General features: G+C 51.7%; 1 protein-coding gene across 6 annotated transcripts in view; it reads right to left on the bottom strand.

The window, feature by feature from the left end:
* Window positions 1–14,830, bottom strand: part of SGSM1 (small G protein signaling modulator 1) — an 82,161-nt gene that overhangs the window by 8,957 nt on the left and 58,374 nt on the right. For 5 of the 6 annotated variants that reach the window (XM_050923413.1, XM_050923414.1, XM_050923415.1 and 2 more), the window contains 11 exons: window positions 13,766–13,830; window positions 12,933–13,078; window positions 11,550–11,678; window positions 10,809–10,991; window positions 7,819–7,890; window positions 5,531–6,127; window positions 5,154–5,278; window positions 2,910–2,992; window positions 2,371–2,480; window positions 1,928–2,024; window positions 223–390 (listed from right to left, as the gene is read on the bottom strand). In XM_050923413.1, the coding sequence (XP_050779370.1) occupies window positions 223–390; window positions 1,928–2,024; window positions 2,371–2,480; window positions 2,910–2,992; window positions 5,154–5,278; window positions 5,531–6,127; window positions 7,819–7,890; window positions 10,809–10,991; window positions 11,550–11,678; window positions 12,933–13,078; window positions 13,766–13,830 (1,775 nt within the window). Of the gene's footprint in view, window positions 1–222; window positions 391–1,374; window positions 1,467–1,927; window positions 2,025–2,370; window positions 2,481–2,909; window positions 2,993–5,153; window positions 5,279–5,530; window positions 6,128–7,818; window positions 7,891–10,808; window positions 10,992–11,549; window positions 11,679–12,932; window positions 13,079–13,765; window positions 13,831–14,830 lie in introns of those variants that run through there. The other variant, XM_050923418.1, reaches the window with a different exon arrangement.

The following is a 14,830-nucleotide window of genomic DNA, read 5'->3' as shown; positions in this document are numbered from 1 at the left end:
CCCTCAGGCCACAGAGGAAAAGCAGATTAGAACCAACAAGTTGCTGGCTCACAGCCCTCTGCTCAGAACATCAGCCTGGCAGCCTCTCATAAGCAATATTGCCCCATTCTGTTTAAATAAACGCTAGTGATTAGTATAGACTAGCCCACCCTAACCACAGAGACTTGTTGACAAAGACTGAGTACCTGCCCTAGATCCAGCCCAACAAAACTCGGGACATACCATTGAAGAACTTGATGATATCTGTAAAATCCATGTTATTTTCCAAAATGATGTCCCGGTACATTTCCACCAAGGCCAAGGCTATGAAGAGGACATAGTGTGAAGACGAGACGCGTGCAGCTGCCCAGATTGTCTCCCAGACAGAGAAAACATCATCATACACCAGCTCTGTAAAAGAGAGAACAACAATGGCTAAGCCAGGGCGTCGTTTAGGATGGGTTCAGGACCTGGAATGGGTCTGTGGAGAATGCCTAGCAACAATGCCGAGTCCCTTCTTTGGAAGGTTACAGAATTATTTTTAAAAGGGGATTTTGTTTCAGACAGATGGTTATGTTATATGGAAAGTTGTTTTTATAGATGGAAAGTAATCAGACTCCTGCCAGGACTTAAGGACCTAAGTGTGGCCTGACTCTTATCTCACATCAGTGTAAACCAGGAGTAACTTCACTAGCCATTGGAATTATATGGGTGGACACGACAGAACAGTCAGTCCCAATGCAAAAGGTGATTTTAATTTAGTGGAGAAAGGCAGAACAAGAGACAACGTTGGGATTTAGCATCCAGCCAAATTCAGATTAGAAATAAGGCACAATTTTTTTTAACATTGCAGGTGATTAACTGTTGTAATAAAACTCCCAAGGGAAGTGGAGGGTTCTCCATCTCTTGATGTCTTCTAATCCAGACTGGCTGCCTTTCTGGAAGGTACTTTTGCCAAACATGAGTTATTGGGCTCAGTACAGAGGGTAACTTGTGAAATTCTCTGCCCTGTGTTTTCCAGGAGGTCAGACTAGATGATCTAATGGTCCCATTTTGCCTTAAGGCATGTGGCTATAATACATGACACCTCCTCATGCCCAGATATTAGTTATCCACGTTATAGACTCTGTCTAATACAAATTATTTCCTCAACATACTAATATTGCTGCTCAAACATTAAAATACAACCAAGTAGAATTTTGTGACTGAATTACTGATAAATAAGGGATGACACCACCATAGCTATCAACAAGCTTAGTGTGAGCTCTGCTAACAGAGCTCACTCCCCACCAATCTGACATTCCCAACCTACAGCCCGCCTACACAGGAACCTCCCCCCGCGCTGGCTTTTGCTGTACCTTTGTGTAACTACCTATGGGGACTAGGATGAAGCCAGTTTATTGTCTCTTCCACATGTGAGTGAAGGTCTCCAGAGGGCGAGAGGAGAGGCCATTAGATGAGTATGTCACAAAGTCCCACAGCTGAAACTTGTTTTTAAAAAAGAAGAGTCAGTTGTTGGCCCCTACGCTGTAAAAGCTTTGGGACTGGGGATGTTTTGCATGTATTGGCCCTGTAGAGAAAAAAGTCGGCGGCCAGGAGGGTACGGGGGCAAAAGGGCCAACGACAGGCAGAGCTTTAAGCAGGGTCCTTTGCCGCGGCAGCGCTTTAAATTCAGCAGGGTACAGGCTGGTACTGGTGGCCACCTTTTACCAGTACACCGTACCGGCCCATACCGGCTTACTTTCACCTCTGGAGGGAAGACTCCCTGGACGAGATCCCTGTGGAATGAGGGGTGAGCAGAGACTGGAACGGGGTCCCTGAATTTGCTCCCTCCCCAAGGAATATCTAAATTTATGCCACTGCTTTTAAGGTAGAGGCACCCTGGGACCTGTCTATTGCACTTGGTTCATCAGAGGCCTTGAGGATATGGCCAGGTCACACCACACACCTCGCTTGAAGTCCAGAAGAAACCATCGATAGCAGAAGTAGAAATGGGTGTAGTCCCCATTCTGGTGCATCAGCTCAAAGAGCTCAGAGTCCAAGATCTGTCCAATGAAAGCAAAGGGAGCCCAGAATCCAGTTAGTGTACAAGAAGGCACCAGCTATTGCTCCCATCCGGCCTTTCTGCCCTGCCCTCAACCCCCTCCACAGCCCTACACATGCTCCCTCAAGCCTTCTCTTCAAGCTCCTCTGCAGCCGTAACACTCCTTCAGACTGGGCATTCTCCCACAAGCTCCTCCATAACCCTGCCCCCCACACCAAGAGTGCCTGCTCCAGAACCCTCTCCACTCCCCTTAAGCGTCCTTCTAACACAACAAGCGGATGAAAAAACCTTCCTTTGGCTGGTCTGAATTGCCACCACCTTCTCGCCATGAGCCCCAGGCCCAGTACCTGGATCAGCGACCTCATGTTAGCAAAGTGGGTGTCCATGGCTCCCCCATGTGGGAAATTCTGGTTCATCCTTTTCATGAGCTCAGTGAAACAGCTGAACGCAAGCGCCTCTGCACGGGATAACAGAGTGTGTCACGGCTCTACTGAACGTGTGTGTTCACGTGTATACACACCAATTACATACAGGCACCTTGACATGGGTGTGTCTGTATGTACACATCTGCTCACACACACACGCACATACCCACAACTGAAAGTAACCAGCCTCCGTTGCTGAATCTCTTCAGCAGAGGCCAGGATGAAATGGGCCATGTAGACAGCTTCTCTCCCTGCACACAGAGGGGTCTCTCCAGGCGGGAGGCTGCGTTGAGGAAGTGTGGCCAGGACTCGTGCCGTCCCTGTTTGGGGGACAGAGCCAGACAGGCCTGGACACGCCAGATCTGTGGGGCTGACTGAGCCAGCGAGCTCTCCCCACACCTCCTCTCTTAAATACTCAGCTAAACACACTCCGTGGAGCTGTCAGGACCCCACCCACTCACCATCATCCAGGATGACCAGGAGAGGAGCAAGCAGGTCGCACATTCCCTGCACGTAGCCGATCTCAATGTGCTGCCAGATGTAGCTGGGGAAAGAGTGGGGAAGACAGGTGGTGAACTCCCCAGAGGGGCTGCGCCCAGCGTATGGCTCTTGTGCTCATCTCTAGGAGAGCAGCCCCCCTTCCTGTGGGCAATGGGCTGGAGTACTTGGCAGTAGCCTTCCTTCCCCATTGATTCCCTGGGCCAAAGTCTGAAGCCAAAGAGCTCGATTCCCCGGTGCTGGGCGCTGTCATTACTGACTGGGTGGCAACCCACACAGCAGTGCCTGGCACTAGGCGGGGGAATCAGACCCCATGGATCCCCACCCACATCAGGCAAGTGAGGCCAAGTAAAACTGAGTGACGATGTGGCCCGCTGGAGGGAGGGGAAAAGGCACTGCTCTAATTAACCACTAGGTCCAGCAGCACAGGGCCCCTGGAAAGGACCTGCCAGCCCCGCTATCGCTGGTGGCGAGGCCCTGGAACATCCTTCTAGATGGGCCGCACTTGGAGCGGCGCCGGGGGGAGGCGCTGTGTTCCTGCATGTTCCTGACAGAAACACAGTTGGTTCAGGGTCTGCAGAGCTGTTTGCCCCCTCTTTTCTCCCTAGCGGGGGTGGAGCAGGGGGTGCGCTCTGTCATTCTGGAAGCGCCTGGAGAACACGTCTCATTCCACACTCTATCCTGCACCCCTTCAGTCCACTGCATGGAAAAGCCATCCTTCCATGGAGACAGACTGGCAGCGCTCCCTTCAGAGCCCCGCAGTGCCACTGGCAATCGGCCACAGGTGCTGCTCCAGTGACATAGGCTCACCTGCCCCTGCAGCTAAGAATGCAGCCTGGGCCATGAAAGGAGGGCACAGGGATCAGCAAGGAGACATGAGAGCTGCCTTCACTTTCCCCTGCTAATCCTACCCTCAGGTTTGCTCACTCATTCCAGCACAGCTAGCCTGTAAACGACTCACTCAGGCAGGTGAGGGGATAGGTTAACCATTACATTTGTGGTGCACATCCCAAGTAGATATCGGGCAATAACGACTCAGCCGGGACCAGCTCAGGAGCAAGTGAAATCAGAATCAAGCAGTGCCAGGGGCAATGGTGAAAACAGTGAAGAGTTTAACACTAGTCTTGTAAAAAAAGAGACACGCCTCTGCCCTCCAGTCTGTTCTCTGGCCCACAAGAAAGCCTATCTGAGCAGACCACCTGCTGCTACTTCTTCCCCCTCCCTGGATCAAGAGCTCCTGGAGATTAATTAGCCTGGCAAAGATCACATGCCAGATTTGGTAATAAATCAAAATTCACTACAGAAGGTCGCAAAAACCTATTTGTGGCATAAGGAAATCATTACTGAATAACCCTATCTATCTTTCCAGATGCCTGCTGCACTGTAGGTCTCATCTCAGCCAAGATCTTCCAGGCCTGCCTATGAGATTGACAGCTCTAATGAAATAACTTCTTTTCCTCATATTGTTGAGATGTGTAATATTAACGCTTCAGCTTTCACTGCCACTCACACGGCTGGGTCAACAGAGCCGGAGCTGTTTGTGATCTGTGAGAGTCTCTACAGTGACCTCTCCATGAGATGACTAATCAACAGAAGTCAGAAATCCACCCAGATATTTCTGACTCTCCAGGTTCTCCTACAGCCCTCACCACCGTACTGTTTGCAATAATATGCACATGTAACGAATGTCTGGCATTTGCACTCCTCATTAGCGTTTGAGTTCTGCAGGGTGAATCCTCATTAAAACTGCATAACCTGACAAGTGAGTGGGCTGCACCGTGTTACCCAATGGGATGCTGGACATGGTGAAGCAATGTCTGCTGCTGTCCTGTGGGACCTTGCTGGCACTGAAGAGTGGAGCCCACCTACTGTGAGCCACACAGCAAGCTGGTCCGGGCTGGATTCATACCAAAAGACAGAACTGTATCACTGCCGGACCTGAGGTGACCAGCAAGAGCTAAAGGCTATTGCAATCGCTTCCTCTGCTACTGGGGGTGGGTCTCAGAGGCTGGATTCTTGTAGCCACAATTCCCTGTCTGATTACGAGCAGCACGGACACTGGAGCCTTCTAGGGGAGAAACAATAAAACAGAACAAATGGGTTTGGAGCAACACTGGAGCCAGCATCGTTGGCTTGGGGTTTCCCTACTCATGAATAAGGCCACCTGTGTGAAAGTCAGCTCCTGCCCTAATCCCACAGGTCGATACCTGCACATGACGTTGCGGAGCTTCTCGAGGTTGGCAGGTGTGAAGTACCAGTAGTTCCGGTCACATCTCTGCACATCCTTCTCAATGCGATGCAGGTTCACGGTGTACATGTCCAGGAGCTCTGGCTACCGAAATATGGACCGAAATAATACAGATGAATTCATCCAACCCCACCAAAGGAATGCTGCGAGGTCAGATGAATCCCTGTGCACCACACTCTGCTCAGAGGTTTGGGTGTGAAGGAGGTAGCCATCATGCATGCAACTGCAGAATGAACATGATGAGTCGCACAGAGAAACTGGTGAAATGCATTTGAAAAGAGACCTACAGACTCCTGGGTCCCAGCCCGAGATGGAAATTCCTAGGCAAATACTCACAGAATAGGTGACCCCAGATGAGGAGACGGGAGAAACTTCATTATTAGCCAAGTCAGCCACAGCTAGTGAATCCAGCTGCGGGTACAAGCTCTCCATCTCTGGCTCCTCCGACAGATTGTCCTCACTCCCCACCAAGCTGCGCTTCTCAGCTTCACCATCAGCCCAGCTCTCCTCCACCACGGAAAGGCCCACTGCTGCACTCTCAGGCAAAACCACCACTGTGCTCCCGCCAACTGGAATAAAGACTTCTAGGCTTCCGTTGATGGGACATTCACCTTCCAGGCTGTCCTGGCCCTGCAGATCCTCCCCCGCCAGCTTATCCTCTGACAGCGTATTGGCTGAGCTCTGTGGTTTCGGGGCCTCTGCCCCACTGGCTTTCCCTTGGTGGCAGGCCCCAGTTTTGCTGGATTCCATCGCATTATCGTCTGTGCTGAAGCTGTGCTCTGACGTGCTGTAGAAATTCTGGGATGAAGGATGGCCAGACTCAGGGGAACATGTGCCATTGGCGATCGTCCCGTTTAGGATTTTGGCTTGTTTGCCATCTTCGAGTTGGGTATCTGCCTCAGTCTGTTCCACATCCTCAACTGATTCAAACACCTGTGCAAACAATAAGCAGAAAGCCCCCTTAGCCCAGGCAAATGCCCTTTGCGTTCACCATCAACCCCTAACTCTTTGGCCGGGGACGCGATCCCTGTGTTCCAGGCCGTGGAGAGAAAAGTGAAGTTCTGTTCTGAAAAGTGACAGTCACTGTGCTCCCTGTATACATTCAGAGACAACCGATGAGCGGCTTTCACTGCTTTCACCTCCTGCTAGCTCTGTGGCCCCAAAGCCAGACGAGAGAGAGCTGGGTCCTAGTTTGGCTTGCACATCATCAACAGAACGTAACCGTGTTCTGATTGCCAAATCAGTTACAGCCGTGCAACCCCACAGGCAACAGACACTGGGGCAGGACAGGTGCAACTGACGGCAGCGTCTTTACCGTGCATGACAACGGAGGAGCTAGAAAGACCCTAGCTTTCCTCTCAGATCCCAGGATGAGCATGCAGGGCTGGCAGCTGGAACAAAGCACCATTTTACCTGTAAGCTTAGTGGGTTGACATAGTCACTCCCACACAAGCAAGGGGCTCACAATGCCATTTTACAGTCACTTTCCATAGCCATCATGAATTTTTGAGCATATTAACTTCAAGCACAGCCCACAACAAGATGCTCTGGCGACTGACATTCTGGAAGTGACCTAGACTCATTCATGTCACATTAACAACAGTTTAAGGGCAACAATGTTGCACAACATTCTGCAGCGCATTTATGTTCCAGTCTAGGGGCTGTCACAAGAAAGGGCAAGAAATCTGCTCGAATACTCGGCTGCTTGCTTTGGATGCCCACACAGTTCGTGCAGAGTTAAGTCAGCATCAATGCAGACAAGCTGTGCACGACTCCAGTGCATTTGGACCTCCTCTGGGTTATGAATAAGAAATGGAGCCAAATTCAGGCACTGCATAAGATCGACTCCAGCTAGAGGCAGAGCACTTAGCAGCTCCATTCTGTTTATAACCACTACCCTGAGGAAGTTTCACTCCACAGAGAAGGGCCCACACATCTTGATTTTGGCTCTGTTCTGTCTGCAGTAGCCATTCAGGATGCTCCAACACATTTTCTAGGATTAGCTGAATTTTATTTTGTATGTCACCAAACTGCAGGTCTCTGCCACGGACCTGGCCATGTAAGACGACAAAAACTTCACCACGTGTTGTGTCCACTGAAGCCTCAGCTTCAAACATCCAGCCTCACTCGATCTAGCCATACACAGTTTCTGATTATGTACAAAAGGCCCAGCCAGTACTCCTTGCAGAGACCGCCGTCTGTGCTGTATTTTAATGCAGAAAGGCACTGTGTATTTAGCAGGGCTGTAATTTAGGTGCACAAATGGCTATTCATATGTAAATCAGTTCATGGCGCCAAAACAGGAAGCTAATGAGGGCCAGGTTGGCACATGAACAAAGTTTGCAGAAAATGGGGCAAATCTTTCATTTGGAGTCCGGCAGGAGGTCTGGATGTCAAGTCCTATCAAGCAACACTCTGCCTTGATCTCCACAGCCTTCAGAGTAGCATGCAGGCTGCAGTGGAGTGAGCCACTCTGAGCTCAACTAACTGCATTTTGGACACCCCTAATATAAGCATGTTCAACACTGGCGGATAAAGCTCTGTGCATCAACCCAAGATGGAGTCACACTAGAGGGTGTGGCAGCTACTGAGCAGGCACCAGCCTGCAAAGCTGGGTGGGTTACCTGTGTGCTGGAGCTGGAGTCACTCTGCAGCCGGGCGTGGCTTTGCCTGCCAGAGCTACAGCTTTGGGAAGACTGCAACAGAGAAGAGTGGAACAGTTCAGGGAAAAAGCAAAGCACAGGCTTATACTGTCCCCACCCGGATCCCCAGGGTGACGCTAATGCAGCAGCAGCATTGTAACCTGCACATCTGCACACAAGGATTGGGGGGAAACTGCACCTGATAAATCCTCATATTTAAATCAGGGAAGCAACAGATTTACAGGACCTGGGATGTGTCATACTGGGTCAGGTTACTGGTCCTGAGTTCAGCATCCTGCCTCGAGCAGTGACTAGTGCTTCTTGTTAGAGGAGCGCTGGCAACTAAGAAGAAAAAATGACCCGAGATGTCCCAGGTGAATTGTTCAACGCCGTACATTTGAGGACGAGAAGAGCTGCTTTCTTCCGGTCCTTGGGGAGGTCAAGCTGCATTCCTGAAGTGCCAGAGCCTACTAATCCTGATCCTGAGTCAGCAGTGAGCTGATTAACCGCATCTGAGTCTACATAAGTAACCAAACCACAGGCCATAACCCATCCCCTCCTCCCTACACACGCTCTTGGGGTTTAAAGTATTGTAATTTCAGAGAGACTGTCAAGACGGACGGACTAGAAAAGCGACAGCAGCATTTTCGGACTCCAAGCTGAAGTGGAGCAGGTAGCTCTACTGCTGTGGATCTGTAACGAACCATGAAGCACAGGAGCAGGAATCTGCAGCCTCCTGTGCCCACCTCGGTGTTGTACTTGTTGGCCGGGTCTCCAGTGGGGAGGGGACAGGCAATCGCTTTCTCATAATCGCGGGGACACTTTAGAACAGTAGATTTCAGATTTAAGGTAGGGAAGGGGTGATCCTCTACACCCATTGGCTCTGTCAGGGCCCCTCCCAGGAACAGAGAGATGGGCCAGGTGCCACTCAGCCACACAATGGAGGCACCACTGAAATAGGAATAATTCACTGAAATGCAGTAAATGCCAAATTCTCGCACCTGGCTCAGTGCAAGAGCTGTGTCAGCTTAGCTCCTGCAAGCAACAAAGGGATCTGTGCACTCCCTGCATATCCCCTACTCCCCCACCCACAGTATATGGGTACACAGCTACCTTCATCTCTATCTGACAGATTCACCAACCAATACACACATACACACACTCCTTCAGAAGGAAGACAGATAAAGCCGCAGTGGAGCAGAGCTGCAGCTCAGACAGCCTGAACCTTCCTTTGGCCTTCCTTGATATGGTTTTTGCTTCCAGTGGATGAGGTCAGGTGACTTGGCTAGTCTCTTGTTCTGTTGCACAGAAAACTCTCCCCCTGGCACTGCAATGCCCTGATCTGCAGCTGGCACCTTCCCAAAGCCCTTGTATGGATGCCCTGCTCCAGTTTTCCTTCTCAGAGAACAAAGCTGGACTGAAAGCCCTCACATGTATCTGTGTTCAAGGCTGTTTCCTTTAACAGACTCTGCCCCCCACCCCGGCACTTGTTCTCTAGATTTATTTTCCTTGCCACATGCCAGTCCCGGAACAGCAAGCCCCCCAAGGTCCACATCTAAACCCAACAGCTTCCTTCCCACCTGCCTATTCCTGTGGGACCAGTTCATCGCTCTGATGCAGAGCGGAATCAAAGGCACTCAGCTGCGTTCGGCAGCAACGAGACAGAAAAGGAACAGGGATCCAAGTGAAGATTTCATGTCTTCGGAGACCTGTCTGCCAGCTATTCCCTTAGCTTCTGACCCCTGCAGGTCTGTACATCCCATGGGCCTGAGTCTCCTCCCTCTGACACCAGCTCAACACGGGTGTCACTCCACTGATGTTATTCCTGATTTACACCAATCTGAGTGAGAAGAGAATCTGGCTCCAGGTTACAGCCCTCCTTTCTCCTCGCCCCCAGGAACATCGGTGTAAACAGGGTCTGAATGGGCCCAGTGTGGTGGGGCGGGTGTTTATTCATGGTCACATGCTATTGAATGCGGGCTGCTGGGCTCTCGTGCCCTTTTAATAACTGTTCTCTTGTTACACAGACTCCAGGCTTGCGAGTGGGAAGTGTTGCCTCAGAGAGGTGCCCAGGGTGGTGTTCAATGTTCCCAAGTTACTGCGGGGAGGAGGGTCGAATCTGTTCAGTTTTGTGTTGTTAAGAGGAACCCTTAGATACTGAAGCCAGTTCCTGTAGCTTCAGACACCACCGAACAGAAAGATCACACCTGTGTACACCTGAATGAGACTGGACAAGGGCATGGCCCTGGGCGTCTATCTGTGAGCTGATCCCTGTGAGCATGCTGCAGTCTGCACCGATCAGCCACTAACTCAGAAGGGAGCAGTTGCCTCTGCTCCCCTGCACCACTGCCCCCCTCCCCTCTCTCTGACACTGCCCCAGACGAGCCCCTCAAACCTCCATGCTAACTGCCCAGCTCGGTGCATTGCTGCAATTGCTCAGCGGTGGATTCTCTGCCTACCAGCACACACGCTAGCTGAATCAGCTGATTCATCTTCGACCCCACCCTTTAGATACCAATTAATGCAGCCAGAACCTATTTTAATACAATATTATGGTGCTGGCTAACCAAACCCAGAGGCTGGCTGGCTGGCATGACTGCGGCGCAGGTCTCGGTACTTCCAGGGGCATGGGGATCACAGAGGCTGACGCTCCCATGGGGAAGGCAAAGGCTAGAAGAAGACACAACTCTATTCCATAGCCGCAGGCAGCACCGTGAGCAGTACAGGCCCAGGGAGGCGAAAGGGAGAGATACACCGGAGAGCAGGAATCAGACCAGTCTCTCTGTCTAGCTGGGAAGTGAAACAGTCACTGTGAACAGTGTTTGCAGAGCAGCAGAAATGGGGAGAGGCAAAGAGGGAGGGCAGGAGAGAGAATGGCAAATGGGCCAACAGTAAAATACCAGGGAAAAGGAGCCCTCTTCCCCCGCAGGGCAGATAGGAGGCCCCACTTGGCAGACCCTCAGCCGGCTCACCTCGTTGCTGACAGTCGAATCCCTGTGCATCATCCTCTGAATGTGGGTGTCCAAGCTCGCCCCAGAAGAGCATTTGGCCAGAGCCGCAGCGTGGGATTCCTTCTCCCTTTGCCGAACGATGGCCTCGCAGCCCAGCCATTCCGCCATGATCTGCTCGTAGCAGGCCCGGATCTGATCATCAACCTGCAGCATTCAGAGAGAGAGAACCCGCCGGGACAGTCCGAATGGGGCATGGCTGCCCCTCTGCATGACTCCGCCCCATACATGCTCCCCACACCCTGAGCACACTTTATACCCAGGCTGAGTGCAAGGCTTCTGATGTCTGGTCTGAGCTCCGGTGTGGCACAGGCAGAGAAGTTCCCCCCGTCAGGTGCCACAAGATGGAGAAACTGACCCAGATTCTTCCCTCCCCGAGAAGCTGCCAAATGGTTGAGCAAAGTGCTCTTGGAAGGGGATCAGACTCCAGCCAGGCAGCAGCACCTCAATCCCTGGCTCATCCTGGTGTCAAGGCACTCAGACCTTTCCCCAGGCACTGCTGAGTCCCAGCCAGTGCATGCCCAGCACCTGTCTGGCTCACCCCTTCCCACCCTGTCAGCACCACCAATCAGAGCCAGTGGCGCAAAACTTCAGCCACTGGAGGCTGGACACAAAAACCGCAGCTCTGTCCAGCTGCCTTCACCCCAAAGCTTCCCAAACCCCAGGTCTCTGCCCTAGCAGCAGCCAACCCAGTGGAAGACTGACCTCTCTCCTCTCAGCTCCCGTCATCCCGAAATGGTAGTGACCCAAGAGGAAGGGCCAGACGGCTTTCCTGATCTCAGGCTGGATCCCACCGTAGTAGATGAGCCGTAACAACTCCTGCTCCTCGTAACTCTGCGGGGAGAGCTCAGCCAGTTACTGAAAGGCCCAATTGGCTGGCATTTGCAACAACAATCCCTGCCCTTTTGCAGCACCTGACAGAGCCCCAGGATCTCTGGTGCACAATGGTCCCATAGCATGCACTCCTTTTGAGAGCCGGGCTTGGACACCCAGAGCCTGACATTTTTCCAAGGTGCTGAGCACCCCCAAACTCTGCACTCCAGCACTCAGCCTGAAACAAAAACAGAGGCACCCGAAGCCAGAGGGCACTTGGGAAAACACTGGCCTTGAAGGGCCTTCGTTAAGCCAGGCAGGGCCCTGTGCAGCAGCAGCAGCCCTGTTGCAAGGGGAGGAAGATGCAACATAGAAAAAAAAAGGGATCTGGCCAAGGTGACAAGGTCATTCTCGTGCCTTTGCACGGCCAACAATGCAGCTCCATAGTAGCAGCCCCGGGGCGGCGTTTGCACCTGCAGGGACCACATCACTCAACCCTGCTGTGGTAAGAACTGAGCCCCATCCACACTGGTGATCCCACCATTGCTACCCTTGGCCGAGCTGCCACACTGGCAAGTCAGAGCGAGAGCTGGAGACAGGGCCAGAGCCCTTAACTCCATGGCTCCTGCTCTAACAGTTCTAGTAGATAGGGCTCCTAGGCTCTGGCACAGAATCGTTATGAAGCCTTGGGCACATCACTTTTGACCACTCTGTGCCACTCTTGCAGCATCTGTGAAACGGTGATAACAGTGCTCCCCTTCAGGGGGCTGCGTGCCTGAATCAATTCATTATCATTTTAACAATGTTGTGAGACACTTGGGCGTAAAGGGCCATACAGATGCAGAGCAGATCGTTAATGATGACTGGCCAATGCACAAGTGGTGCAATAAACAGAAAATGTAACGTAGGGAAATAAAACAGCTGGTAGAAGTCAAAAAAGAAAAAAAAAGTGTCAGAACGGCTTAGGCAGGCATCCGGACTTCAGCCATTCAGTGCGGCTACACTTTTCTCATGCGCCCCAGGAGTGCCCTTCTGGGGAACCTGAAGCAACAAACAGCAGACCGGACTGGATAATCCAGATCCCAGCTGCAGTGGTTCGTGAGCAGCATTACACCAGCAGACACAGCCCTGCACTAACACACAGAAGAGTCTCTGCCAGAGATGCTTGCAATGTTGCCATTAACCATTGGCAAAATAACCACGGAGAATCTTTGTGTTGCAATAATTCTTGCCCAGGCTGCGTTCCAGCAGGCTAACTAGAACGCTGGTCCCTACCGTGCTATCCTGCAGGGATTTTTGCCATATCTCTGCAGTCAGTCCACAGCTGGCATTACATGGCAGGTCAGGAGACACAATGTTGTGGTTAACCAATGCAGACAGGTGGGTTCGCACCGTGGAGAGATGTCGACAGTACGCCAGCCCTGCCAGGTGGAAGCAAGGATTCATTCAGAACAAGGCGCTTGGGCAGCCCCAGAAAACACAAAAGGAAGCACAGAAAAGACTCGGAATGCCAGTGAGTCCGTCCCCCCTGGGCCACTGGGCAGCTGGCCATCAGTGCCGATTTTCTAGGGCTTTTTCCAGTCTAATTCTAAGAGTCACAAACAAGAGGCCTTCCTCCTTTGGGAGACTATTCCCCAGCCAGATACATTTCACTGCCAGGAGGGATTTTCCTGATCATGGGCAAATTGCTGCTACTCTCTTTAGCTCACTGGGCCAAAGCCTGTGATTTGGAGCCCCCATCACGGAGCAGGACCTCGTTGTGCCCAGGGCTGTGCAAACACAGAACAAAGAGAGTCCCTGCCCTAGAGAACTTGCAGTATGCGTTTATATACAGACAGACAGAGGAGTACAAGGAAACGAGGAGACGATATTGGTCAGCATGGCGGGCCGTGGTTCTGGCACATGAGCAGCCAAACCCAAATTCTGGCCCCACACTATGTGCATGCAATTGGTTGACAGCACTAGTGTGTGCACAGGCACCACGTATGGTATCAGACTGATTCCTTGGGCCAACTCTCCTCTTTGTCACACTGAAGCCGAGCTGTAAAGGAGAGGAGAATCTGACCCGTCCTGTCTTAGAGGTTCATATGGAGAAAGAGAGCACTCACAGCCATAGAAGGCCCGGGAGAGGATCTGGTATTTCATGTTGTCACACAGGAGTTTTAGTGGGGTTCTGCCAAGAGAGATAAAAACCAATCAGATACAAGAGAGGAATGGACCCCATCACGGTCCCTGCCATCATGCAGTGTCCTGCCCTCCCTCTCCCCCCAGCACCGAGTGCTCATGTGCTCCCCTGTACAAACACCTGAATTCTCCTCAGTAATCCTATCACAGAGCAACCTGCCCCGCTCTGTGACCAGAGGGAGGGGGAAGGGGTTAACTTTTCCCCCTGGTTTGTTTACCCTGTGATAATTGTTCCATGCTAGAGGTGGGCATCTGCTAAGCAGGGAAGGGAGAGAAGAGAAGAGCCAGGAGGCTCACTCAGCTGCCGCAGATGCAGCAAGTCAGCTCGGGTTTTTTACACCTGATCAAATGTTTTGTTCATTCTAAGTTTTCTACTCCCGCTGCCTGACAAACGCTTACCTGCGAGGGCTGCCTGTGCTTGGGGATAAGGCAATTTAGAATCAATGTGAATATTTACCGATGGGGAAACTGAGGCACAGCAAGTAAAACTGGGATTTGCAGACTCTACGGGAGTCAGACACCCAACTAACTCCCTCAGTCTCATCAGAAAATCCCACCCTACACTACCTGCCCAAGGCGGCAGTGGGAATATATAGGAGAGCTGGGATTAAAAACAGGGAGTCCCGGCTCCCAGGCCTGTGCTCAGATCAGTAGGCCATGCCTGTGAGGAGATTACTGTACCACCATTAATCCATTCTGGACAGTCACTCCCACGACAGGATGAGCCCATTTAGGACACAGTAATTTTGCTGCTGCTACTTGGGCTACAAAACTGCCTTCAGGTCCCTACTGCAAATTAAGGGTTCCCCATTTTTAACATCCACCTATGCCTCACCTGGGGAACCCAAACTGGCCCTCAAAAGCCCTTTTCCATTCTGAGGATTTAAACATACAATGAAGGTGTCTCCATCTGAGCAGTAGCCGAGAGGGCGGGGGGACACATGCCCTGGAGTCTGACCTAGCCCTGACTTAGAAAATGGGTCCAATGT

Source organism: Gopherus flavomarginatus, chromosome 15, assembly GCF_025201925.1.
Source record: "Gopherus flavomarginatus isolate rGopFla2 chromosome 15, rGopFla2.mat.asm, whole genome shotgun sequence".
NCBI lineage: Eukaryota > Metazoa > Chordata > Testudines > Testudinidae > Gopherus > Gopherus flavomarginatus.
This window is presented reverse-complemented; position numbering and strand designations above follow the sequence as displayed.